Raw genomic sequence first — 27041 nt, 5'->3', positions numbered from 1 at the left:
CTTTTTCTTTTTTTTTTTTTTGCTGCCCTGACTGAGGAGTGACAATCCCCTGCTGGGTCTTCCTGAGACTCAGCCAGGATTATTCCCAAAAACCCATGTGTACCAGCCCTAACTCCTCTTCCTCCCTAATCCCCTTTCCAAAGAGAGCTATCAGGAGTCAGTCTGCCATTATTACACTGATCACTTTCAATCTGTTTCATTTTTCCTGTAAATTATTTACTATTTTACTAGTGTCTGTATTATCATATCTCTAGTAATAAATTATTTGCACTATACCTTAGAATAGATCATGAAAATCTCAAATTGTAGCCCTTACTAATCAGTCTTGGAGAGAGAACACAGTACAGTTAGAGTTCATAGCTTCAAGACTTTTGCACTTATATTCATGAGGAATATTGGTGTGTAGTTTTATTTTTTTGTACTGTCTTTTTCTGGTTTTGATATCAGAGTCATACTGGCTTCATAAAATAATTTAGGAAGCATGCTCTTCTGTTTTCTGGGAGAGATTTTCTAGAATTGGTGTTAAGTCTTTAAATATTTGTAGAATTCACCAAACTACATGGGCCTAGAGATTTCCTTTCCAGGAACTTATAAATTACAAATACAATTTCTTTAATAGTTACTGGCTGTTCACATTATCTATTTCCTATTGGATAAGTTGAGATCGTGTTTTTCTAATTGATCCCTTTCCTCTAAGCTGTTAAATTTATGTGCATAGAGTTGTTTGTAGTATTCTCTTATGCTTTTGATGTCTGCAGGGTCTACAGTGATATTGATATTAGTGAATGTGCATCTCTTCTCTTTTTGCTTTGTCATTCTTGCTAGATATTTGCCTTTTTTAAAAATCTTTTTGGCTCTGTTTCATTGTTTTTATCTATTATTTTTCTAGTTTTCAGTCTTGCTGCTCTTATTTTCTGTTTTAGCTGGCACTTTCTGACACTGGTCTGGCAAGGAAAGGGGCTGAGGCACACCTCATCACTGCCAGGTGGACTTCGAAGTCCAGGTTCCCCACTGAAGGAGGACCGCTCCTCTTTGCTGTTGGGTGGGAATGGGAGAGTCTCCACTGATACTATAGTGGTGGGAGCCTTATTAGGAGCTGGTGGGGATGAAAGTCCTGGGTTCCTATTTGGCCTTCTCTGACACAATCCCAGTGAGGGTGTTGGGGTGCCTTGTTACAGTCTTACGAGCATGGAAGTCTAGGCTCCCCACTTGGCCTTTGCTGTTCTGGGTGGAGGAGGGGCCACAGTGTTTTCTATGATGTTTAGCTAGAAGTAGAGCAATCACTGTCTGAAAGTTTTCTGTCTTGCTAGACTGCCCTTTCCTGGTCCTGTGGCTAGAGAAAGGAGGATTTTGCCAGAGCTTTTTTTTTTTTTTGTCTGTACCCAGTGGTGTTTCCTGGTTGCTGGCCTCTTCACTTCCCAATCTGGGATATATGAGACAAAAATAAAACCCAGGGAGCCCACTACCATGTTGTTCCTTGGGTCCCAAGAACCCTAACCCGTCTGCCTTCTTCTCTTCATCTTTCAGTGGCTTCCTATGTTTAGTTGTACTTAGCAGGAGGAACAAGGCAAAGTACATCTACACCATCTTCCTGAAGTGAAAGTATCTCCAGTTACTTAAGACCAAGTGATTTAATTCAGGCCACATGAAAACTTAATATGACAATATTAAATTAAACTGAAATTTTATTATAAAATCACTTTATAAAGAATTGTTCCATAACTAAGCTTTCCTCTTTTCCTCTAGTATTTTGGTGGCAATTCGGATGCCTCTACAATAAAAGAGAATCAGTTTGACCCACCTATTGTGGCTAGATATATTAGGATCTCTCCAATTAGATCCTATAATAGACCTGCCCTTCGATTGGAGCTGCAAGGTTGTGAGGTTAACGGTAAGAAATGAAGATGCATTATTGTCTCGCTGCTTCATAAAGAATCAAGCTTTAGTAGATACGGAAGAATGGGTAGAATTATTAGTTCTCTTCAATCACAGAGGTGCCTAGAAAAACCTTGGTGAAACAGGTTCTGCTCAGGTAAACTACTCATTTACATTGTGACCTGGACCAAGACTGTTCTACCAGCCAGCAGGCAGGCACCATCTCCAAACAGTGCCAGGATGGCATGGATGCTGGCATGACCCTCCAAGGAAAGGCCCTAGCTTCGAATAACCTCCATTGGCCCATTACAATAAGAACTAAGATTCAGACTAGGCCCGACTCTTCTGAAGTCCAAAAGGTCACACTCAGGCTTTAATGTAACGAACGTATCTAGCAACATTACTGGCATGTATTAGATGTTCAGTGAATGTTTTTGAAATCTAAACTGCTTACCAACTTCCTGAAACTTTTTTTTAAGATTTATTTATTCATTAGAGAGAGAGAGAGAGCTGACGGGGAGGGGCAGAGGGAGAGGGAGAGAGAGAATCTCAAGCAGACTCCCTGCTCAGCACGAAACCCGAGGCAGGGCTCAATCTCACGACTCTGAGCTCGAGTCAAGAGTTGGATGCTTAACCAGCTGAGCCACCCAGGCACCCCCCCAATTTCCTGAAGCTTTGATTGAACTCTGCATTCTGTTTGGCGCTCTATAAAGGTACTCAAGCTTTTTCTATGTAAGCTGCTGTTTTTCAGGGGATATAATGTGACCTATGGTATTAATAAATCCAGGTAATCATAAATGGCCATAATAAAATTCTATTATATAGAACAAAGAGTCACTGTTTTTTTCTCTATATGGTATATGATGTAAATAGTAGTTTGTTCAGATCAGAGTCAAACAATCTAAAATGTGACATTCAACTCTGTTAATCTATTCAAAACATCTATTTTCTATTCAAGAAGCATTGCTTTTTAAAAAATCTCTTCATTTTCTTGATATAATCAGTATTAGCAGTAGGTTTTCTTTTTTTAAATCTTTTTTTCATGGAGAAAGATATCACGTCAAGAAAATGTCAGCATGATTTACCCACAAGAACAAAGCGTCAGAGAGATGATAATGATGATGATGGGCAGTTGGCTGGGCTCACTCACTAGCTATTTTTCTCATATCCACAGACCAGCTTTGAGGACTGACATGCAAGTGCACACCTTGGCAAAATTCTAAATGGTGCATAACATGAATCACCCTCAAAGGGTTGAAAATAAACTGTTGAACGTGACTACCAAGAGTCCACTGTATCTTCTTCTTTGTAGCATTTTTTAGAAAGAGAAATAGAATATATTCTTATATACATAGATAACGTAGGAATATTTTCTACCTCAAAGAAAAGACAGAAGTTTCCATGACTCTCTGAAGGAGGAAAATGCGTTTAAATATTTAGAACATGGTGTTTGGGTATCAGACTTCCTGGGCTCCAATTTAGTTTCTGATTCTGCTAGTAGTGTTACTTCAGGCAAGTTACTTTTTCTTGCTGTGCTTTTGTTTTCTCACTTGTAAAATAGAGGCAATTAGGAGCATCAGGTAACACACGTAGAGCCTAAAAACAGGATTTGGCACTTAGGCAATAACATCATTGTTGGCGATGGTTGTTTTGTTGTTACTTAGTAGTGATATTTTTTCTTTTCTCCTCGCAGTGCAAACCACCATGCAGGGAATAGTGGTAGTGCATAATTAATCACATAACTTTCTCTTGACAGGATGCTCCACACCGCTGGGTATGGAAAGTGGAAAGATAGAAAACAAGCAAATCACGGCTTCCTCGTTTAAAAAATCTTGGTGGGGAGATTACTGGGAACCCTTCCGTGCCCGTCTTAATGCCCAGGGTCGTGTAAATGCCTGGCAAGCCAAGGTAAAATCGGCCTATGAATGGAATTCTCTCAGCCATCCAGAAGAAAGCAAAGGCCCTCACTACAGGAACCACGAGGGTCCTGGGAAGTCAGAAAATAATCTCCCATTTCTGCAGATTATGATCCTAGGTCTGAGAATCTAGGATATCTATTGACTTGATAACTTTAGCTCTGACTTTGGCTCAGAGAGGTTATTTATCATCTCTGTGGTTCTTGGTCTAGTCTTGATTTTTATCAGGGGTGGGCAAATTTCTTCTGCAAAGGACCAGATAATAAATATTTTAGACTTTGTGAGCCATACATTCTCAGTCATAACTACTCAACTCTGCCATTGTAGCAGGAAAACAGTTATAAACAATACATAAATGAGCATGGCTGTGTTCCAATAAAACTTCATTTACAAAAACAGGAAGGGGACCAAATATGGCCCTTGGGCTATAGTTTGCCAACTCCTGATTAGGACAACTTAGTGATAAATGATTCAGATTTGCAGCACTTTCTTTTTTTTTTCACAATTCAACAATACTTTTCATTTTCTTAATAACGCTATTTAAATTTTTTTTGTTCCCTTTTTTTGAGAACTTTGTGACATTCCTTTAGACAGTTGGAGGCATGGCAAAATGCTGCAAAACCAGGGTTATAAATCAGTGGCCTAAGTTTAATAAGTATCTTCCAGAGAGTCATATTGCCCCTAATATTAACCCACTGGATAATTCCAGTGACTTAGTTTCAGGATAACAGTTAATAGTTGACTCATTTTTATTTCACTCTTCAACTGACTTGAAAAATCACAATGGCATCAGAAATCAGAATGATTCTGTCAGTCAACTTAACCCTTCCTTATTTTCTATCCTCCTATGTCCCTCCCTTAAGAGACCTACATTCCAGTTCCCTGGACTCCATAGAATTCCAGGTCCTATCCGTATGTTAGGCTGTCAGCATAGTAGTGGAGAAAACGGAAGAGCTTGGACCCCAAACAGATAGTCTTGGAAACTGACATCTGTGTCTCGAAACTCATTTCTGGTCCATCACAGACTCACGGAATGTAAGAACAGCAAGGGGTTTAAAAGGGTCCGGTCCAGACTTTTTCTTTTAAGTTTAAACACAAAGGAGATTAAATCATTTTAGCTTAGTTTGGTGGCAGAATCAGGAAGCCCATTCTCCTGATGGTCAGTGGTCCTCCCACCATTTGAAGACACTCAGACACCTCATTGTGCAATTTTGCAGAAGGGGAAACAGAGACCTAAAGAAGTTAAAATAATAAAAGTAATAATGTTATAATACATTACATTTATATAATTATATAAATAAAATAATAAAAAAATGAAAGAAAAAGTTAAGGAGAAAGGATGTCATCCAATTTTTTCCCAGATAACTCTTTAGATCTGCTCATGGTATAACTTTGTCACCCTACCCTGTATTTTACAGCTTTTTAAAAAATTTTGCTCTGTATATAATTTGCTCTTAGTCTTTGTGATATAATAATGGCTTCAAAGATGAAATACTAATTCTAAATTTTAATGCCATCATTTTAAATCTGGAATTCTAGATCAGAACTGTTTCACTGCATCTTCTATTAGAATCAAATATCTTTATAGGGTCTCTTTAGAGAGGGTAAAAAAATATCAGCCAGACTGAGGCAGGCACACATGCAAACTGAGGCATCTCTACCTCTTTTATACCTATAAAAATTGTTATGTCTTCAAAACCCTCTAGCCCTCTACCTCTGCATTACTGGTACGACCTGGATTGGATACTATACAGCTTGAAGATACACTAAGAAACCACCAAATGTCACTAGAGGGTGTTACAAAATTAACAAAAATTAATTAATACAATAATTTTAATTCAATTAATTTGCTTTAAAAATACATATAGTATATTAATTATACATATATCTGTGTATCAATATATACACATACATACATGTACACATAAGTGATGTTAAAGAAATATATCACTATTTATTATTTCATATAGAACTGAATGAGACTATGGGGCATGATAAATCTCCCAAAGGTGAAAATTTGTCTCAGAGTACTCCAAAACTCAGTTAGCCCTTCTGATCCTCTTTCTCCAAGTATGATTAGGCACTTCATTAGGCCAGAGACAGGACAGCTACCATACCATACCATATCAAGTCCTAGTCATGGCTTTATTAGGTCTCTCAAGTATTACATTTATTTGAAATATCAGAAAAAAGAAATTGGACTACTCCTCCTGGTTGACATAAGCAAGGGAAAGAAAAGTGGAACTTTTTCTAAAATAAGTTAAATAGAGAGAGGATACTACCCAATTCTTTCCCAGATAACCCATCAGCAATATCATCATGGCATTTAAACAAATTTGGTTAAGAGAATAATATTTACAGATAATTTAGCAATCTAATATTTTTTCTCAAGTAAGATTCATTTATTTATTCATTCAAAAAATATTTGTTGAACACCAACTGTGTGCCATGCATTGTGCTAAGTACCTGAAAACAAAATACAGTAAATCCATGCCTTCAAAGAGGGATACAAATAAGTAAGCCATTATTGTACGATATATGAAATACTCTAGTAAAAGTTTATATACGTCTGCGACAGCAAACAAGAAGGAACAGGGAAGTCCTCTAGGAGACAGAGAACCCTAAGGGATGAGACAGAAGAGAGAGCCTTTTGAGGGCTGCGCATTTCTGAGTATCTTGGTCTAAAAAATTGAAGGTTTTAACATCTGCCTTATTCATGTGTCCTCATCATTTTCACAGGCAAACAACAACAAACAGTGGTTACAAATTGATCTGCTCAAAATCAAGAAAATAACTGCGATTGTAACACAGGGTTGCAAGTCTCTGTCCTCTGAAATATACGTGAAGAGCTACACCATCCACTACAGTGACCAGGGAATGGAATGGAAGCCTTACAGGCAGAAATCCTCCATGGTGGACAAGGTACAGGGTGCTGTCATAGCAACAACAAAGCAACTCACCAACTGTTATGACGAGAGAAATACCTTACATTTGCAAACAGCTCTTTGCATTTGACAAATATGCACTGACATGCACCTCCTCCCTGAGAAGTCTGAACCCTCGCTCAGCAGGTAGCTGCTCTGGGAACAGAGACCATGCAGGTCATCTTTCTGCGGTGGCTGAGCCACCTGTGAAATAGTGAGAACCAAACACCAGGGGGCGGTGTGAGGCTTAATTAGCTCTGATTGAGAAAGATGGTAGCGTTGTCTCAGTCGGCTTGCACTGCTCTAACAAATGATCATAGATGGAAGCAACAAACACTTCTTTCTCATGGTTTTGAAGGCTGGAATCCAAGAGCAGGGTGCCAGGATGGTTGGGTTCCTGGTGAGGGCTCTCTTCTTGGTTGTGTCCCCACATGACTTTCTTGGTGCAGGAAGAGAGAGATCCCGTGTCTCCTCTTATTTTTGTAAATGTATTAATCCCATCATGAGGGCCCCACCCTCACAACCTACTCTAATCCTCATTACCTCCCAAAGGCCCCACCTCCTAATACTATCCCATTGGGGGTTAGTGTTTCCATGTATGAATTTGAGGGGGACGCAAACATGTAGTCCATAACAGGGGTCTAGAGAACCTTCCACTGTGAAATAACATCATATTAACATTATCTTGGGTAAACTTGTTATCTTGACTGATCAAATACCCATGGCCATAAAGCTTTTTGTATCATATTATTAAGCAGGAGACAATTGTTATCCTAACTGATGAGGAAATTAATTTCCTGCAAGACGAACTACCCCATTATAGTCCTTAATTCCCAGTCACGTGTTTTTAAAATGCTACTAGGGCAAAACTAAGGAGATGAGCCTAATTTTCCAGGAAGGGAAATCAGGCTGGAGCCAGTAAGAGGGGCCACACAGGAGAAGGGGATGACCTTTACCGAATGCTCATCATGGGCTCAGCCCTTATCTCAGTGAATGAATTTGAACCTCTCTCTCTTTGTAGTGAACTCCTGGGTTGTTTGTCTGGTTAGTTGGTTGGTTTGGCTGGTTATATCTGTCACTGTACCAGGATGTCTTTATAGTTGGGTATCATTGTCATAAACAGTGACTCAGCTGCTGCTGTGTTTAAATCTTGGGGAAACTGCTGGGGATGCAAAAAGGAAAACAACCAAGTCATAAAACACAGTTCAATTGAGACTAGAAGGCATCTGCCAAAAAGAATAAGTAAAAACACATGGTTGCATTTTATTTCAAATGTTAGTGACAACTAACCATTATCTGTCGCTTACAGTGCACTTGTCATATGTTTCCATACTTAAAAAAATCTTTATAACGACTTCTGTCAGGTAAACTTTTATTACCCCCATTTTGCCAGTTAGCATATAAGTCAGCTGCCCAGTCACACAGCTACCAAGGGGCTAAGGGCAGAGATGGTTCTGAAGCTGCTTCAGAACACCCTGTCAGCGGTCAGATCCCGGGCGAGCTGGAATCCCTAAAGAGGTCTGCTAGGCATGTGATTTCATAATTGACTGAAGATCATCTCTGATAACATTGTATGTGTTCCTTGATGCCCTCAGCTTGAGCTAAAATCGCAAAAGAAAAAAAAATCATCTGTAAGATTTTTATACCCATCCTATCTCTATTAAAGATCTTACCATATTTTGCTTTCAGATTTTCAAAGGAAATAATAATATCAAAGGACACGTGAAGAACTTTTTCAACCCACCAATTATCTCCAGGTTTATCCGCATCATTCCTAAAACATGGAACCAAAGTATTGCGCTTCGCTTGGAACTCTTTGGCTGTGATATTTACTAGAATTGAATATTCAAAGACATAGGAAGGACTCTTAAATAAGATATCAAGCCATTTGGAGCGGGCAATGTATTTTATAGCTATTTTAAATGTTAATTTTCAGTATTTCCTTTTTTTCTATTAGAGAATAAAATTTTATATGTGAAACTTTCATAATGTAAACTCCTTGCCACAATTCAGTGAGATGATAACAATTAATTCTTCATTAATCTGAATATAGATGGGAATGTATCAAGAACCAACAAGCAAATGGCTTCTTTCATAATGATTAAAAATGCTACGTAAAGTAATATTTATGTAGTTAGCATGCTTCATTATAGTTCTTTTAAAACCTACACACACTAATAAAAGAGATATTCCTTTTTAAAAAGCCATTTATAGACCTGGATAGCTTTCACGCCTACCTTTAAAAAAAAAACAAAACTGTGATTTAAGAGTAAAGGAAACAAGGTTTTAAATGGTTCATTTTTCTTGACATGGAAAGAAAAAAAAATCATACCATATGAAATAATGAGTGCTTAAAATACCCTGTCTTACCTATATGACAATGATTTTTCTGGCCCTCTATGAGTAAAGATACAGTGGTCCCAACTTGTGAATCTGGCCTGGTCTCCCTTGGAACTGATTTACTTATTGATGTTCTGAGTGAAGGATCTTTAGACATGGAACACAACCAAAATAACCACGGAAGAAATGAACGTGTAACCTTGGCTTCATTCTAGTTGGCACTACAATGGTATACTGTTTCAAAACATAGGTTCACCTAAGAGAAAGCTAAAACCTGCAAAACAGCATTGGAACCATTGGCCCAAAGGCAACTGTTCCTGCTGGGACTGGCAAGCTTCTGAAGCTCACCTTCAGTGCCCTTCTCTGCATGGCTCCAACCTCCTCTTCTCCCTTCCTCAACAACTTCCCCTTTCCACACTCCCTTCCCTGGGAACTTGGCATTCAATGATCCCATAGATGTTGTGAGACTGGGGAGCTTTCTGGCCTCCTTGAAGTCACGTGGAACAATCACTGGTGAGGCTATCTTTCTATGGAACAAACCACTCCAAATCTTTAATGCTTAAAACGAGTTAATTCTCTCTCATGATTCTGTGGGTTAACTGGGCTCAGCTGGGTGGTTTTATGGCTGACTTCATTTGGGGTCCCCAGTGAGGTTATAGTCAGACATGGCTCTAACCAGAGTCATCAGAAGGCTCAACGAGATGTTGAAACAGCTGCTTCTCTGTCACACTCCGTGTGGTTTCAGGTCCTCTCCTCTTTACATGGCTTCCAAGTGGTCTATCCATTGGATGTCTCCAACAGGGGAGCTGGACTTCTTGTAAGGTGATTCAGGCTCTTCAAAGCAAGTGTTCACAATTTAGGAAGCAGAAAGCTAGGCCCAGAACTGGCACAGCCTCGCTTTGGTTAACCCAAGTCACAGGTGCATCCCAAGGAGTATAATTCACTGGGAACATCTTTAGATACTGTCAGAGTTACCTATTGCATCTGTGGGTGGGCTGAGTCCTGTGAATGTATATAGGAGCTTCAAACATCCACCAAACATTGGCTTTCATTATTTGTTCCCACCTTTGTTGAAATACATTTGACAAGTAAAATCATAATATATTTAAGTGTACAACTTGTTGATTTGGCATATGTATATGTTGTAAAATGTTTCCCATTATCAAGTTAATTAATATGTCATCACCTCACAGTTACTTTTTTGTTTTGTTTTCGTGAGAATGCTTAAGACCTACTATCTTAACAAATTGCAAATACACAATACAGTATTAACAACTATAGTCCCTGTGCTATATATTAAATCCTCAGAACTTATTCATCCTATAACTGAAAATTTGTACACTTTTACTAGCTTCTCCCCATTTCTTCCCCTGGCAACCACCATTCTATTCTCTGCTTCTATGACTTTGATTTTTTTTTACTTCCACATACAGTGATACTACACAATATTTGTCTTTCTTTGTCTAGCTTATTTCACTTGGCATATGACCTCCAGGTTCATTCATATTGTCATAAATGGCAAGATTTCCTTTTTTTTTTAAGGCATAATAATATTCCATTGTGTGTATACCATATTTTCTTCTCTTTTCTTTTTTTTTTTTTTAAGATTTATTTATTTATTCCAAAGAGAGAGAGAGAGAGAAAGCAGGGGGGTGGGGCAGAAGGAGAGGGGGAGAGGATCTCCAGCAGACTCCCCGCTGAGTGCAGAGCCCAACTGGGGCTTGATCCCATGACCTTGAGATCATGACCTGAGCCTCTATCAAGAGTCAGATGCTTAACCAACTGAGCCACCCAGACGCCCCTGTATACCACATTTTTTTAAAAAGATTTTCATTTATTTATTTAACAGAGATAGCACAAGTAGGCAGAGCGGCAGACAGAGGTAAAGGGAGAAGCAGGCTCTCCCCCGAGCAGGGAGCCCGATGCGGGGCTCAATCCCAGGACCCTGGGATCATGACCCGAGCCAAAGGCAGTCACTTAACCAACTGAGCCACCCAGGTGCCCCCCACATTTTCTTCATTCATCAATCGGTGTACACTTAGGTTGCTTCCATAGCTTAACTATCGAGAATAATGCTGCAATGAACATGGTAATAGAGATACCTCTTCAAGTTGGTGATTTGGTTTCCTTTGGATGTATGTCTACAAATGGGATTGCTAAATAATATGATAGTTTTATTTTTAATTTCTTGAGGAAGTACCATACTGTTTTCCATGGAGGCTAGTGCCACTCACAGTGTGTATCCTTGTCATTATTTGTTTTCTCTTGTCATTTTGATAAGTCATTCTAACCAGGTGTGAGGTGATATTTCATGGTTTTGATTTGCTTTTCCTTGATGATTAGTGATGTTGAGTATCTTTTCATATATCTGTTGGCCATTTATATGTCTTCTTCGAAAAATGTATATTCAGGGGCGCCTGGGTGGCTCAGTCAGTTAAGCGACTGCTTTTGGCTCAGGTCATGATGTTGGAGTCCCAGGATCGAGTCCTGCATCGGGATCCCTGTTCAGTGGGGAGTCTGCTTCTCCTTCTGACCCTACCCCCTCTCATGCTCTCTCTCTCTCTCTCACTCTCTTTCTCAAATAAATAAAATCTTTAAAAAAAGAAAAATGTATATTCAGGTCCTTTGCCCATTTTTTATTTGGGTTATTTTGCTATTGAGTCATATGAGTTCCTTATATATTTTGGATATTAATCCCTTATTGGATATGTTCTTTGCAAATATCTTCTCCCATTCAGTAAGTTGTGTTTTCATTTTGTTGATGGTTTCCTTTTCTGTGGAAACTTTTTAATTTGATGTAGTCCCAATTGTTTATGCTTTTGGTGTCATATCCAAAAAAGTCATTGCCAAGACCAATGTCAAAGAGTTCATTGTCAATGTTCTGGGAGATTTAGAATTTCAGGTCTTATGTTTGGGTCTTTAATCCATTTTGACTTGATTTTTTTTTATAAAAAAGTATCAAATTTATTTCAATATCTAGATTTATTTTTAAATTAAAGCTGATGGACAATTTTTTGTAATTTAAAATTCATACCAGGGGTGAGGAAAACATTAATAAGCTATTATATACTGACAGCAAATAAAATTATTAGACTACTCATTTATAAAAGCCATGTTTAATAGTAAAAAGTTCCAGTTATACTACTTAGCTGAAGGAAATATCTTTTAACTCTTTATTTCTAATTTTAAAATTAAATTAAATTAAATTTAATTTAATTTAAATTTAAATGTCTCACTTTGACATAATTTACCTTTTTCCCCCAATTACTAGTATGATGAACAAAATTTTTCCAAACGTTAAACCTTTACCACTTATGAAATAGGACTTAACTATTACTTTTTAAGAGTAATAGTTTTATTTTATTTCTTATCTTAAGGATAAGAGAAGTCTGAAATTTTAATTTTCACCATGAACCTGTTTGATCAGAAAGTATAAAACATCACTACTAGATAAATTAAAATGAAGAATGGAATAAAAACACAAAAGTGGCATCTATATAATGAGCAAATTATGTAATAAGATATTTTAACTACTTCACATTTCTACATAGCACAATAAAGAATAAACTGGTTCCAAGGTACCACAAGGTTTGGCATTTTTACTGCAAGCTTTAAATCATAGTGTTATTCTACTCAACAAGACATCTCTAAGAAAATGGCAGGTTCATAAGTACAAAAATTGTTCTATCTGGTAGGTGGTATTCTACATAGCCAATAAGAGAATTCTTTATAAAATGAGATTTTAAAAAGTGCAGAATGTCTGATAATTACCTCAAAGACTAAAATGAGAAAAATGCAGAACACAGCCATTGGTTAATATGTGGCTTTGAGAAAGCCAGAAATGATTCTATTCCAAGAAATAAGCAATAATGTAAAAGATGTAAATAATATACTATATGCCTTTTTAAGCCAAAGCATACTTTTCACCTCAGGACAGTTTTGTTTTTTACATTCTCAATTCCCTTTGTCCAGAACAGGATCCCATTCTAAGCCATTATTTGAATAGAGTTCATAACGTATAGTCATTTTTCTCCACAGGATATTTTCATTTCAGAACATAAGCTGCAAAATGGCAAATGACTAAGTCAATTAAAAAGAATTTATAGCATAATAAATGCCAATTTACAGTAACTGTCAACAGACTTCTACACCAAAACCTGAAAGCTGCTGCAGTAGAGGTCATGACTAACATGATTCTTACGTGTGCTCCGACTTCGTTTACAACAAATTACTGCCATAAAACCCAGAAAAGAAACCTTAGTGGGTCCTTTCAACACACCTTTGTCAAAAATTAATTGACCATATATGGATAGGTTTATTTCTGCACTCTATTCTGTTCATTGATCTACGTCTCTTTTTATGCCAATAGCCTATGTTTTTTATTACTATAGCTTTGTAATGTAGCTTGAAATCAGTAAGTGTGATGCCTCTGCTTTCTTCTTCTTTCCCAAGATTGCTTGGATATTTGGGTGCTTTTGTGGTTCCATATGAATTTTAGGATTTTTTCCCTATTTCTGTGAAAAATATCGTTGGAACTTTGATACGGATTGCACCGAGTCTGTAGATCACTTTGGATACTATGAACATTTTAACAATACAAATTCTTGTAATCCATGAGTAGGGAATGTTTATCCATTTATCTATGTCTTCAGTTTCTTTCATCCGTGTTTTATAGTTTTCAGTGTACAGATATTTAATCTTCTTGGTTAAATTTATTCCTAAGTATTTTATTTTGATACTATTGTAAATGGGATTATTTTCTTAATTTCTCTTTCCAATAGTTCATTGTTAGTATATAGAAATGCAACCGATTTTTGTATATTGATTTTGTATACTACAACTTTACTGAATTTATTAGTTCTAACTATTATATATATATATATATATATATATATATATATATATATATATAACATTATAAGAATAGTGTTTTGGTGTAGTCTTTAAGGTTTTCTAATATAACATCATGTCATCTGCAAATACAAACAATTTTACTTCCTCCTTTCTGATTTGGGTTCCTTATTTCTTTTTCTTGCCTAGTTGCCCTGACCAGGACTACCAGTGCTATTTCGAATAAAAGAGGGAAGAATGGGCATGCTTGTCTTGTTCCTGATCTTGTTCCACTGAATATGATGTTTAGCTGTGGGTTTGCCATATATGGTCTTTTTATGTTGAGGTATTTTTCTTCTATACCTAACTTGTTGAGAGTTTTTATCATGAAAAGATGATGAATTTTATTAAATATTTTGACTACATCTATTGAAGTGATATTACAATATAGATTCTTCATTTTGTTAATGTGGTATATCACATTTATTGAATGCATACCTTGAAATATCTTCGCATCCCAAGGATAAACCCCACTTGATCATGGTGTTTGAGCCTTAATACTGTATTGTCAAATTCAGTTTGCTAATATTTTGTTGAGGATTCTTGCATCTATATTCATCAGGGATATTGGGTTGTAATTTTCTTTTTTGGCATGTCTTTGGCTTTCATATGAAGGCTCATACTCTGGCATTGGTATGGGCTCATAAAATGAGTTTGGGAGAGTATCATCCTGTTTAATTTTTTGTAGGAGTTTCAAAAGGATTGGTATTAATTCTTCCTTAACTGTTTGGTAGAATTCACCCATGAAGCCATGTGGTCCTGGGCTTCCTTTTGTTGGGAGGCTTTTGATTACTGCTTCAATTTCCTTACTCATTATTGTTCTGTTCAGATTTTCTATTTCTTCATGATTCATTGGCGGGTTATATGTTCCCAGGAATGTGTTAATTTCTTCTGGGTTATCCTAGAAGGAATTTGTTGGTGTACAATTATTCATAATAGTTTCTTACAATTCTTAGTATATCTGTGATATCAGTTGTAATGTGTATTCTTTCACTTCTTATATTTCAGTCTTACTTTTATTTCTCTTAATTTAGCTAATGTTTTGTCAATTTTGTTTACCTTTTCAAAAAATCAGCTCTTAGTTTCATTGACCTTTTCTATTGTCCTTCTAGCCTATATTTTATTTATTTCCGCTTTTATTTCCTTCCTTATACTAACTTTGGGCTTAGTTCTTCTTTTTCTAGTTCTTTAGATGTAGTGTTAGCTTTATTTGAGATTTTTTTTTTTTCTTAATGTAGGCATTTATCACTATTTTACTGCTGGACAAGTTGGGGGGAGATGGTAGGGGACATGCCCACCAGCTCTTTCAGGCTCCTGAGAGGATCTCAGTCTGCTCCCACATGCAGTCTAACTAGAAGCCAGAACCTCAAACAGCAGGTAGGAAATTACACAGTCAACTGCCTTCTAGGGAGAAACTGGGAGATGAATGTTCTTGCCTCTCCTTTCTGTGCTGAGCTGGGGAAAGGAGAGCTGCAAAAAGTGCTTGTGTGCCCATTTAGAAACTGTTTTTGTTTTTGTTGTTGTTGTTGTTGTTTAATATGGTCCTATGGGACTTGTAGATGTCAAGCCCTGGTGGCTATTGGAGTTAGGTGACTTGGGTACCTGTTCCTTGAGTGGCAACTGCAAAACTTGAAGCACTTTATGCGTGGACAATTTCCTTCCAGGAAAAAGCTGGCAACTTGGATTTTTGTTGTTGTTGAAGTGAGCCAGGGAGAGAATATGAGACAAGTGCCCTCCAGCTTTTTAGGGCTCCTAGGAGGATCCCAATCAGCACACACATGCAAACTGATTAGAAGCCAGACCCTCAGGCAGCAGCTGGGAAATTCTGAACTCAAACCCCTTCCAGGGAAAGACTGGGAGATGGGCACATTTGCCTGCTCCATCTGCACTGAGCCCTGGGGAATAGGTGGGGGAGTGTCCATGTGCCTGTTTAACAGCTGCTTCTTTGTTTGGTATGTCCTGTGGAACTTATGAATGCCAAACCCTCTTGACTCTCTGAGCTAGGAGATTTGGGGACCCACCCCTCGCACAGTAGCCTTAAAAGTTGAGCACTAGATGTGTGGTCCAAACCCTTCACTCACAGGAGAAGCTGGGAGTTGGAGTTCCCTCCCAATTGTAAGGCACTGTGCCAGGGGTGGGGTTTATGGTGTGTGTCTCAGCATTTCCTACCCATTTTGATGTGAGCGTTTTCTCAGTAGGCTGACGTGGAGGAGTTACTCAGTTGGTTTTTAGATATCTTTCAGAGGGAAATGATTCATGTGTAGCTGTACATTTGGCAAATCCGTGGGAGGAGGGCGAGTCAGGAGCCTCCTGTTTTGTCATTTTGGTCGATCTAAAACACTGGCTTTCTAATACTGTATTCTCATTATTTCTTTCCTTTAGTGATTCATGTCACTGTTCCACCAAGATTTCTCTGATTTTCATTCTGTTAAGAGCAAAAGAGAGTGTCTGAATGTAAAGAAAAAATTCCTTTGGTCTCTCCAGGGCCAGCCTCATGGATGTGTGATCTGTTCAGTCACAGAGTCCCCACACTCTGAGGGGCCCCATGCTTAGTTTAATGCTCTGTTGTCACCCTCTTGAAATTCTTAGTGATTTTTTAACTAGGAGGCTGATATTTTTATTTTGCAATGGGCCCCACAAATTACGTAGCTAGTCATGGGTCCCTCTACTGAAGAAGTGAGCAGGATCTCTCCTGATCTAGAATCTACCAAGATATAATAGGGACAAGAAAATAATGTGGAGTAATAGGTAAGGGATGAGATGAGGATGGAACATGAGCTCCAACTTTGTTATCCTATGTGAAAAGAATAAGTCCCCAAAGGTTAAACAACTTGCCTGAAATTATTGCTTGTTTGTGTCAGAGCTGAAGCTAGAAGCCAGATGATCAGACTCCCAGCCTCTTTTTTAGTCTGGTTTGTCTTCCACAGAATGGATATTGTAACATTTATAAATCATCCCCCCCAAACAGGTAGACATGAATTGTTATTTATTAATATATAAATATTAATTAAGAATGCCTGTCAATTGATCTGAAAACTACTTGTTTGGGGATCAATGAGATGTTTAGTTACATTTGATGCTATGTGGAAATATTAAAACCCCTCTTTTTTAAATAAAAAAGCATTTCTATATTTTTATTCCTCTCTTTGAAAACCTTTAGATGAAATTACAACTTTTGTTGCATAATATATCCTCCACTGACATATCATTGTCCACTGTTTGTTCTATCATAAGTAGTTGCTATGCAAAGGAGCTAAATGACTCACAGTAGAATCATGACTTGAAGAAACTAACAGATAAAATCCTAAACATTACTAATAATTCTAGTTGAGAATTAGAAAACAGTCTGTGAGTGTATTGCAAATATGAAAAGTTCAGAGGAAACATAGAATTACTGCTCCAGGATTTTTTCAAGTTGTTAAAAGAAATTACAGACTTCATTGTTTTTAGGAATAACTTTGAATAATCACAATTATTTGAGTTCAGAACCACTTTGGCAAACGCAGGGAAAAAGTATTAACCAAATAGCTTGAATCCTCTATAGAGCCATAAGTGCTTTACCATTTACTTCTCCAGATAGGCCAAGAAAGAGCAATTCATGGGTCAGTGGATTTGGGTTCTACAACCAGCACATGCCCTAAGATAGTGAGCCTGACACACACTTAAAAATATCTGAGATTTCCATGCTACCATTTTTCTTGGCATTTTTTCCTAACAAAAAGTGATTTTATAGAAAATTCTGAATGCCTAATTCTCCTGAGTTCTTATGTTTTCAGAGATTAGAGATGGGGCAAGCAGTAAGACACTGGCAGATAAAATGACTTTGTGTGGAGTGACATTTACATTATCAATGCCCAGGTAATAAGTTTTTCATATCTGGGTAATGTGCTGTAAGCTTTAAGATTTGCTATCTCTTGGTTGTATGAAATGTCCCCACCAAAGATATTTATGTATTTTGTATTTGGTATATGAAGAGAAAAAATAATATGAACATCCCAAGTTGTACCACCATGTTAATTTGTTTTTAAAAAATATTTATTTACCTCATCCTATCTATACAACAAAGCACAATGATAGGCATTGTAGGAGAGTATATATTAAAAATGAAAGAACTGCTCTGGCTCTTTTAACATTTATTATTTAGTTGTATAGAGAAGACAAACATAAGAAGCAAATAAAACACTAAAAGGAAAAGCTTTTGCACAGCAAAGAAAACCGTCAACAAAACAAAAAGGCAACCTACTGAATGGGAGAAGATATTTGAAAATGATATAGCCAATAAGGAGTTAACATCCAAAATATATAAATAACTTATACAACTCAACAACAAAAAAATCTGATTAAAAAAAAAAATGGGCAGAGGACCTGAATAGACATTTTTCTAAAGAAGACATACGGATGGCCAAAAAAACACATGAAAAAATGCTGAACATCATGAATCATCAGGGAAATGCAAATCAAAACCACAATGAGATATCACTTCACACCTGTTAGAATGGCTAGAACAAAAAAGACAACAAATAACAAGTGTTGGCAAGGATATGGAGAAAAGGGAACCCTTGTGCAACTGTTAGTGGGCGTATAAATTGGTGCTACCACTGTGGGAAAACAGTATGGAGGTTCCTTAAAAAATTAAAAATAGAATTACCATATGATCCACTAATTCCATTACTGGATATTTGCACAAAGAAAATGAAAACACTAATTTGAAAAGATATGTGCACCCATGTGTTTGTTGCAGTATCATTTACAATTGCCAAGATACGGAAGCAAACCAAGTGTCCATTCATTCATGAATGGATAAAGATGTGGGATATATATATACAATGGAATATTATCCTTAAAAAGGAATGAGATCTTGCCATTTATGACAACACGGATGGACCTAAAGAGTATCATGCTAAGTGAAGTAAGTCACACAGAAGAAAACAAATACCATATGATTTTACTTACATTTGAAATCTAAAAAACAAAACAAAAAGCAAAGCAGAATTAGACTCGTAAATACAGAGAACAAACTGGTGGTTGCCAGAGAGGAGAGGGGTAGGGGAGATGAGCAAAATGGGTGAAGAAAAGTGGGAGGTACAGGGTTCCAGTTATGGAATGAATAAGTCACAGGAATGAAAGGTACAGCATAGGGAACAGAGTGAATAGTGTGACACATAGCAGCTATGCTTGTGGTGTGTGCAGTTGTTGAATCACTATGTTGTACGCCTGAAACTAATGTAACATTGTGCGTCAGCTGTACTTCAATTAAAAAAAAGAGGCAAACAGAGACTATGGGCAGATTACACTCTGAGTAGTAAAAAGTCAGTCAAAGCAGTACCCATGTAAGATGGAGTAGCACTGTGAAAGCTTTTGAAGAAGGTCATTTGACTCAGATCTTGAAGATACTAGATGCAAATCAAGGAAATCTATGCAAAATGCCAAAGCAGGGGATTGGGATAAGGTCAGTGAAAACCAGGGTAGTATAAGAGCTTTATGTTTAAGTTCAGGGTCCTGTAAGCTTTCCTCAGCCTGCCCACCCATTCCCTACTCCTGATAATGCCTTATGCATCTGTCTCCCTTCATCCCCTGCTCCGCGCGCGTGAATCCAGTGTGTTTGCAAGGTCAAAAAAAAATAAAAACAGCAGCTACCCAGGAGGACCCAACTATCTGAGGGTAGGGTAAGAAACACATACAGATACAAAATATATCCCTAATCTGCAAACTGTGAATGATGGATGGCGGTAACCAGATTAAAAGTAGGTTACCTTTAGAGATGGGCCAGAGGATGCCAACCTTGGACAGGATTCTGGCTTGCTGAGTGGATGGGGCACGCTGGTCAGAAGGAATGGTGCTGGAGTAGGGCACCAGGTGGGCATAAGGGTGTCATATGTGGGACACTGACCCACTGAGAGATGAGACAATCACATGGGTCTATTTGGATAATGACAAGAGTTCTGTTTCGTTGTGTTTCAGTACTAGCCCACAGCAGACCCTCCCTTGGTTCATCCGCACATCCATGCTTTATATTCAGGGGCAACTTCTCAATGTTTCAGATAATTTCATATACCCACCTGCCTTTGGGGGCATGAAATTTGGTAATGGGTTTACCATTCTGTTTGTCCCAACTGCCTTCTATCAAAGTTCTTCTTGAGGACTGTAGAGGCTTCCGGAAAGTCGGGAATGTGGCAAGCCTGTTTCCAGATGTGACAGATAAGAATGCAAAACTTTTCTCAGTAGTCTTAGGGAAACAGTGACAAAGACTGTATTTCTTTTTTTTAAATAGATTTTTTTTTTTTTTAAGATTTTATTTATTTATTTGAGACAGAGAGAATGAGAGAGAGAGAGCACGTGAGAGGGGGGAGGGTCAGAGGGAGAAGCAGGCTCCCTGCTCGGCAGGGAGCCCGATGCGGGACTCGATCCAGGGACTCCAGGATCATGACCTGAGCCGAAAGCAGTCGCTTAACCAACTGAGCCACCCAGGCGCCCAAGACTGTATTTCTATGTAAAGTGCTTAGAATAGTACTTGGCACATATTAAGCCCTATACATGCAATGATTATGTAAATATGATAAACTATATCAATATAGTGGTATTATTATGAACTTGTTACTGATTACTCTTGTGTCGAACACCTTGTTTTATGCCACTCATTACTTTTTTTAAAAATCGTGGTAAAATACACATAACAAAAAACGGTTGGCACGTACATTATAGGAGTACAGCTCAGTGGCATTAAGTACGATCGCCCGGCTGAGCTGCATTGAGGCTCTTTCTCTGTAAGCCCGCATTTTCCCAGTAGGCGGCGTCTGGTTCGACTGCCAGAGTTCAGCAAGTCTCACCCAGAGGTGGAGCATTAATTATCCGGGCTAAAAGACTTGAACAGCTTGCATTGACTTTCTTCAGTGGGTTTAACTGGCTTAATTATGTTTTCTTCAAGGGTAGGGACTATTTAACATTCGTTTATGTCTGGAGTCCACAGGGCTAGTATGGGATTCAGAAATTATTATAAATTATTCAGAGACAAATTGGATAATTTTAAACAGAAGTAAGTAAAAATTTTATGAGTATACAGTTCATTGGTTGCCAACGAAGGAGGCATGAAGCAGGGAGATGTAAATCAGCTGTGCCAGAGACTAAATGAGGAAGAATGCTCACCACGCTACATGGCAGTATGTATTGTGAAGACTATAATTTTCTGCAGTGCGTCATAAAGGTCTTTACAAACTATTGGCTGGTGATGATAGTGTGGTTTGATATTGGTCAGGTATGATAAAGAATCTTCTCTGCCCTCCTAGCAGCTACCCTCCTAAATCAAAAAGTCTCACACTTCTTCCGAGGCAAAGTAATTGAGAGCACCATGCTCTCAGCAAAAAAAAAAATAAAATGCTCTCAACTTGTTCCCCTAAAAGATGTAAAGTTGCTTATAAGAAAACATAAACGACTACTAGATAACTTATGTTAGAAATAGAAGAGAAAGCAAAAACAGAGGTGGGAACATAAACGGGACCCAAGAAAGAGAGGAACATGGAAATGCGGACCAGCAACCCCCACAGCTTGCTTTGAGAGGGCTTGGGTTTAGCAGGAAGTTTTAAAATAGCAGATGTAAAAAGTAAAATCTTATCCGTTGTACAGTAGAGTGTCCCCAAAAAAATATTCAAAGGAAGCACTTTTCTTGATACTGAAATTAAAAATAAATTTCTCCCAAAGGACCACAGAAAGAGGTCATCATGTAGTGTGTCGAGCATCTACAAGAGCAGATTTTATAAGGCTGTTTCCTGTGCATCCCTCAGGAATGGCTGATGCATCCCCACCAAAGCACAGCTCAGTAAAAGGTCAGTGCTATGTGATCCAAGTGCATGGCTCTCTGATGGTCCAGCTTAAGCCAAAGGTAGATTTCACAGTCTCTAAAGGAAAATAGTTTTCCTTTAGACACAGCTCATATCATAAATATTATTTTTTCTAAGTCATGATTCTGATAGTCTTTTGGTAGCAATGAACTCAAGATTGTACATGAAAGTTTTGCAGAGTTCTTGCACCAAATTCTATTTTAAGCAAATGATAGTAAAAGCCGAAAGTTTCCGAACAATTTTTGGGAAAGAAAATGTAAACTGAGGGACGCCTGGGTGGCTCAGTCATTAAGCATCTACCTTCAGCTCAGGTCATGATCCCAGGGTCCTGGAATCGAGCCCCGCATTCAGGCTCCCTGCTCCGCGGGAAGCCTTCTTCTCCCTGTCCCACTCCCCCTGCTTGTGTTCCCTCTCTCACTGTGTTCAAATAAATAAAATCTTTAAAAAAAAAGAAAAAAGAAAATGTAAATTGAGAAAAGTATTTCCATTAATCTAATTTTTGCCCGTAATCTTGGAATAGAGCACCATTCTGTTTTGGTAGTAAAACACCTTAACCCAGCTCACAGAAGGATACCTATGGTAAACATATCAACAATCAAACATTATATGTACAGACATAATCTGATTCTTATTTGTAATTTATTTCATTTAATACAGATTAATCATTTCTAATAATCACTTTTCCTGAAAATGAATATAACGTTTTTGGCATCATTCAATTCCATTAAACAAATATTTATTGTTCATCATTTACAGAAAACAAAGTTTTAGTTACTGCAGAGAAATGCCTAGCAGATGAACAGCCCTAAGAAACTAACAGACTTATTTATAAATTTCTAGCTATTAAAGCCTGGTTTGACTAATCACATATTAATATTTTCTTACTAGCTAACTTCTTAATATTTTATGGTGTGTTGTCATATTAACACTCAGTCCAATGGACTCTAAACAAATTGTTTCCCCCAGAATTTGGAATCTAGGGCCTAGATTTTGACATAACAATGTTAACGAGCTCCCTAGATAAGGTATTTGCTTTAAGAAGGTGCCATTTATCAAGATTAAAGCTTTGCAAATAAAACCAGGTTTATATTTAACTACCTTCCCCCATTCTTTCCCCCCTGCCCAAAGTGCTATTTCCCTAACACTTTACTCACTGTACTTTCAGTACTCACAAGATGCCAATTTTTCCTGTTTTCATGTTAAGAGAATGTCTTTCAAAGGAACCATTTTTAAGCCTATTTTACCAAGACATTTCTTGTCCTTTTGTGTTTAACCCCTGTAAAGTACTGGCCTACCTAAACCCAAGGCCACACTTCAAAAAACACCCTTTCTCAGGGCGCCTGGGTGGCTCAGTTGGTTAAGCCACTGCCTTCAGCTCAGGTCATGATCCTGGGGTCCCAGGAGCGAGTCTGCTTTGGAGTCTATTTCTCCCTCTGACCCTTCCCCCTCTCATGTGCTCTCTCTCATTCTCTCTCTCCCAAAAAAAAAATCTTAAAAAAAAAAAAAAAAAAAAAAAAAAAACAAGAAAACACCATTTCTCATACTGGGCTGTAGTTTTTTGCAACCTAAATCTATATGGATGTGGAGGGATGTTAAATTCAATTGCAGGCTTCTCCTAGGATATGTACTTGGAATGCCAGGCTTCTGGCTGATTTCCTAATCTTTATTCCAACCCTTTGTTTTCCGTCTGTGACCTTTGATCTGTCCCAGTCCTTGGACTATTAAGGATCTGTTAGAAAACATTAGTCACTTGTTAATTTTTTCTTTCTTCTGTCTTTTTTCATTTTCTCTTTCCTCTTTCCAGAGAAAATGACCTTTTTTATCATGTCTTTTTCTCCTTTTGTCTGTACTGAAGCTTCTATTCCATTAAAACTTCACCTTAGTCATGAGCAAGTTTCTCTTCAGTCATTTCACTGATTATTTTGTAAGTGCCAGCCACTTTTATAAGTACTGAAGAGAACAAAGCAGACAAAATCCGCCATCTAATGGCATTTACCCTCAAGTCAGAAAAGAAAGACAATACACAATAAGGAAAGCATATAGGATGTCAGACATTATTAGGTCCTAAGATGAAAATAAACCAGAGGGAACAAGGTGTTTGTGGAAGGGAGAAGGTCAATATTAAATAGTATAGGCAGGGGGTAACATTTAAGCAAAGACCAAAGGAGGTGAGGTGGGGAAGTAAACAACACAGATACATGGCAGAAAAAACTGGCCCGCAGAAAAAACAGTGAGTGCAAACATCCTGCAATAAACTCATGTTCCCAGGGAGAGGGGGTTGATCCGGGAACAAGGAGACCAAGAAGGCTGAAGCTGACTGAGCCAGAGGGGGTGCAGGAGAGCAGGTGAGATCAGTCAACGGTAAGATGGGACCGTTAAGTGGGACAGAATTGGGAAGAGGTGGCTTGGGGGGGAGTGGGGGGAGGGTTGGCAGTGTAGCTCTAGAAAGCCCTGGGGTTTTTTGCTGAATGAGAATGGGAAGTATACTCAGGAGTTTTGAACAGAAAATTTATGACCTGAGTTATGCTTTAAATGAATCTTTCTGGCTGCTGTGTACTATAGAGGAGCAAGGATATTCGCAGGATGACCAATTTAGATGCAGTCGCTGATATCCCTGTAAATGGAGAGGAGCAATAAAGGTGGTAAAAGTGGTGGGTCTCTGGACAGATTTTAAGCTGACAGGATTTGCTGATGCACTAGGCAGTGTACAGTGTAACAGCTGTCCTCCCACAGATTATGGGTAAACATCCACCCCAGTGAAACATTAGCAGTGCTTTTTTAAAAGCCTAGCGTTTGTCTAAATGATCCTCTCTTTGTGTTTTCTATCAATTGTTCACAGATCACTTCGCCTTCCACTCTGCTTCACCAGCCGATTCCTGTGAGCATGGCCTGAACCTCCTCATCTCTCATAACGAGTCCGGGTGGGCAATGGGAAACCCAACCAGCCTGAAACTCCTTGTGGATCTCCTAAACTTTGAGCCCACCCACTCATAGATTTCCCTCCCATTCTCTCAGCCCACGTCCTCTCCTGTGGGCTCCCTCCTGGCTTCACTTCCTTCTCCAACATTCCTTACAAACCCTCCCAATGCTCCTGTGGGTGTCCTTCCGTCCTTCATCCCCGTGCCCTAGAAGTCCCCAGCCTTGGATTGGTCCTGCCCCCACATTCTGCCAGCCCACAGCCAGTCTGTATCGTAGGGTCCAGCATGCTTGGCTGGGCAACCACTCCGCACCTCCACTGTAGTCTCTTCCCACGTAAAGCTACTGTCGACGTTCTGTACAGCGTGGCAGAGCCTATCCCATTCCTGTTTATATGTATATATATATATATATATAGTCCCCAATTTATGATGGTTGGACTTAAGACTTTTTGACTTCATGGTGGTACAAAAGGGACACACATTCAGTGAAACTGTACTTTGAAATTTGAATTAGGATCTTCTCCCCAGCTAGCCATACGTGGGACGATCCTCTCTCATGATGCTGCGCAGAGGAAGCGAGGCACAGCCCCAGTAAGCCCTGTGATCATGACAGCAAACAATCGACACACAACTGTTCTGTACACAGAGGACCATTCTGTTCCTCACTTTCAGTATTCAACAAATTACATGAGATACTCAACACTTTATTATCAAACAGGCTTTGTGTTAGATGATTTTGCCCAACTGTAGGCTAATGTAAGTGTTCTGAGCATGCTTAACATAGGCTAGGCTAAGCGATGATGTCTGATAGCTAAGGTGTATTAAGTATTTTCAACTTACAGTGGGTTTATTGGGACAGAAACCTGTCTTATGTAAAGGAAGATCTGTGTATTAGAAAATAAATTATCTCACCACTTGGCTTGGCTGAATAATCTCGTCTGTTCTGGCCTCAGATGGAATTCATTCTGTGTGACTTGAGGAAGCTCAAGAGCTGAGTCACAGACAGGACTTCGAGGGCTGCAACCTCCCAAGTGACTGTCTGCTCCCAGTGTACCTCTCCAGAACTTCCCAGGCCCTTCCCAAGGGCACACCCTGAACCCTGGGCCATGTGCATTCTCGTTACAGTGTGGTAGCTCAGACAATTGACGAAGGTGTTTGTGGTGGGGGAGATAAGACTTCTGAACAGCATCTTGAGGAATTGGTGAGCAGCTTGTAACTAAACATCGTAGTGTTTAGTGTAACTAAGTAAACATACCTGTGCTCCTGAATGGCCCCAAAACTGGTAACCTCTGTCACAAGCAAGTAAATGACTGTGCTGTAGTCTCCAGTAAAAGAACAACTCAGTTCACAAGTAATTCTTCTCCCTGTTTCTTAAATACTGGGTCCAGAATTTTGTATGTAGTCATCACAAAGTAAACATACGTAGAGTTAGTAACTACTCACTGTATACAGGTGAGTAGTGGAGGATGAGACTGACGGGGCAGGGGGCGGGGCTAGCCAAAGTCAGGAATAACAAGTCCCAGCTTTATTCAGGAAGCACCCAAAATTCTTGAACAACCAGAAGGAAGGACAAGGGTAATATTGGATGTTAGAAAGATTATTCAGACTGTGGTATGGAGGAAAAGACTAGAGGCAAACAAAACAACAACAACCCTACAATCAAATAAATGCAAGTCAGAGGATGAAGGTAATGGTTCATTGATACCTGAAATAAGGTTAACAACAATAGGTTTGTTCTCGTAGGGTGTGCTACCTTTTCACACTGGATGGGATATTTTAAGACTGGTGAGTGATGGTGGCATTCTAATTTAGATGTCAAGGATGGCAGCAGGCTGGCAGAGGCAGGAGGGAGGAATGCTTCCACAAAGTGAATGCTGAGCAATCTCCAGGGCACTTTCCCAAAGGGCCCTGTTGGTGCGGCAATACCTCGCCTGTCTGGAACCACATTCCCAGCCCACACAGGCTGAGCAGGCCCTTTAGATGGGTTGCTCCATGACTTGGCTCAGCTGTGGGGTGATGCTTTGATGACTACATACAAAATTCTGGACCCAGTATTTAAGAAACAGGGAGAAGAATTACTTGTGAACTGAGTTGTTCTTTTACTGGAGACCACAGCACAGTCATTTACTTGCTTGTGACAGAGGTTACCAGTTTTGGGGCCATTCAGGAGCACAGGGTTGTGTAGGATTTGGATGACTGATTCACCACCAATTCATCAGATGAGCACCCCAAAGTTGGGGACTGTCTTGTCATTGTTTCTTGGTGGCACCAAGTACAATGCCTTGGAAAACAGGCTCTCAATAAACTCTTGTTGAGGGAACAAATGTGACGTTGATGTACTGA

At 38.7% G+C, this 27041-nt stretch overlaps 1 protein-coding gene across 2 annotated transcripts in view; it reads left to right on the top strand.

The window, feature by feature from the left end:
- Nucleotides 1-10115, top strand: part of F5 (coagulation factor V) — a 70784-nt gene extending 60669 nt beyond the window's left edge. For both annotated transcript variants that reach the window (XM_032389352.1, XM_032389351.1), the window contains 4 exons: nucleotides 1747-1891; nucleotides 3632-3783; nucleotides 6531-6713; nucleotides 8405-10115. In XM_032389352.1, coding sequence (XP_032245243.1) covers nucleotides 1747-1891; nucleotides 3632-3783; nucleotides 6531-6713; nucleotides 8405-8551 — 627 coding nt within the window. In that variant the 3' untranslated portion in view covers nucleotides 8552-10115. The remainder of the gene's footprint in view (nucleotides 1-1746; nucleotides 1892-3631; nucleotides 3784-6530; nucleotides 6714-8404) is intronic.
- Nucleotides 10116-27041: the final 16926 nt, after the last annotated feature.

This window comes from Phoca vitulina, unplaced genomic scaffold (genome assembly GCF_004348235.1).
Source record: "Phoca vitulina isolate PV1807 unplaced genomic scaffold, GSC_HSeal_1.0 scaffold54, whole genome shotgun sequence".
Taxonomy (NCBI): Eukaryota; Metazoa; Chordata; class Mammalia; order Carnivora; family Phocidae; genus Phoca; species Phoca vitulina.
Note: the sequence above shows the minus strand (reverse complement) of the source record. Positions and strands in the feature narration are given on the sequence as shown.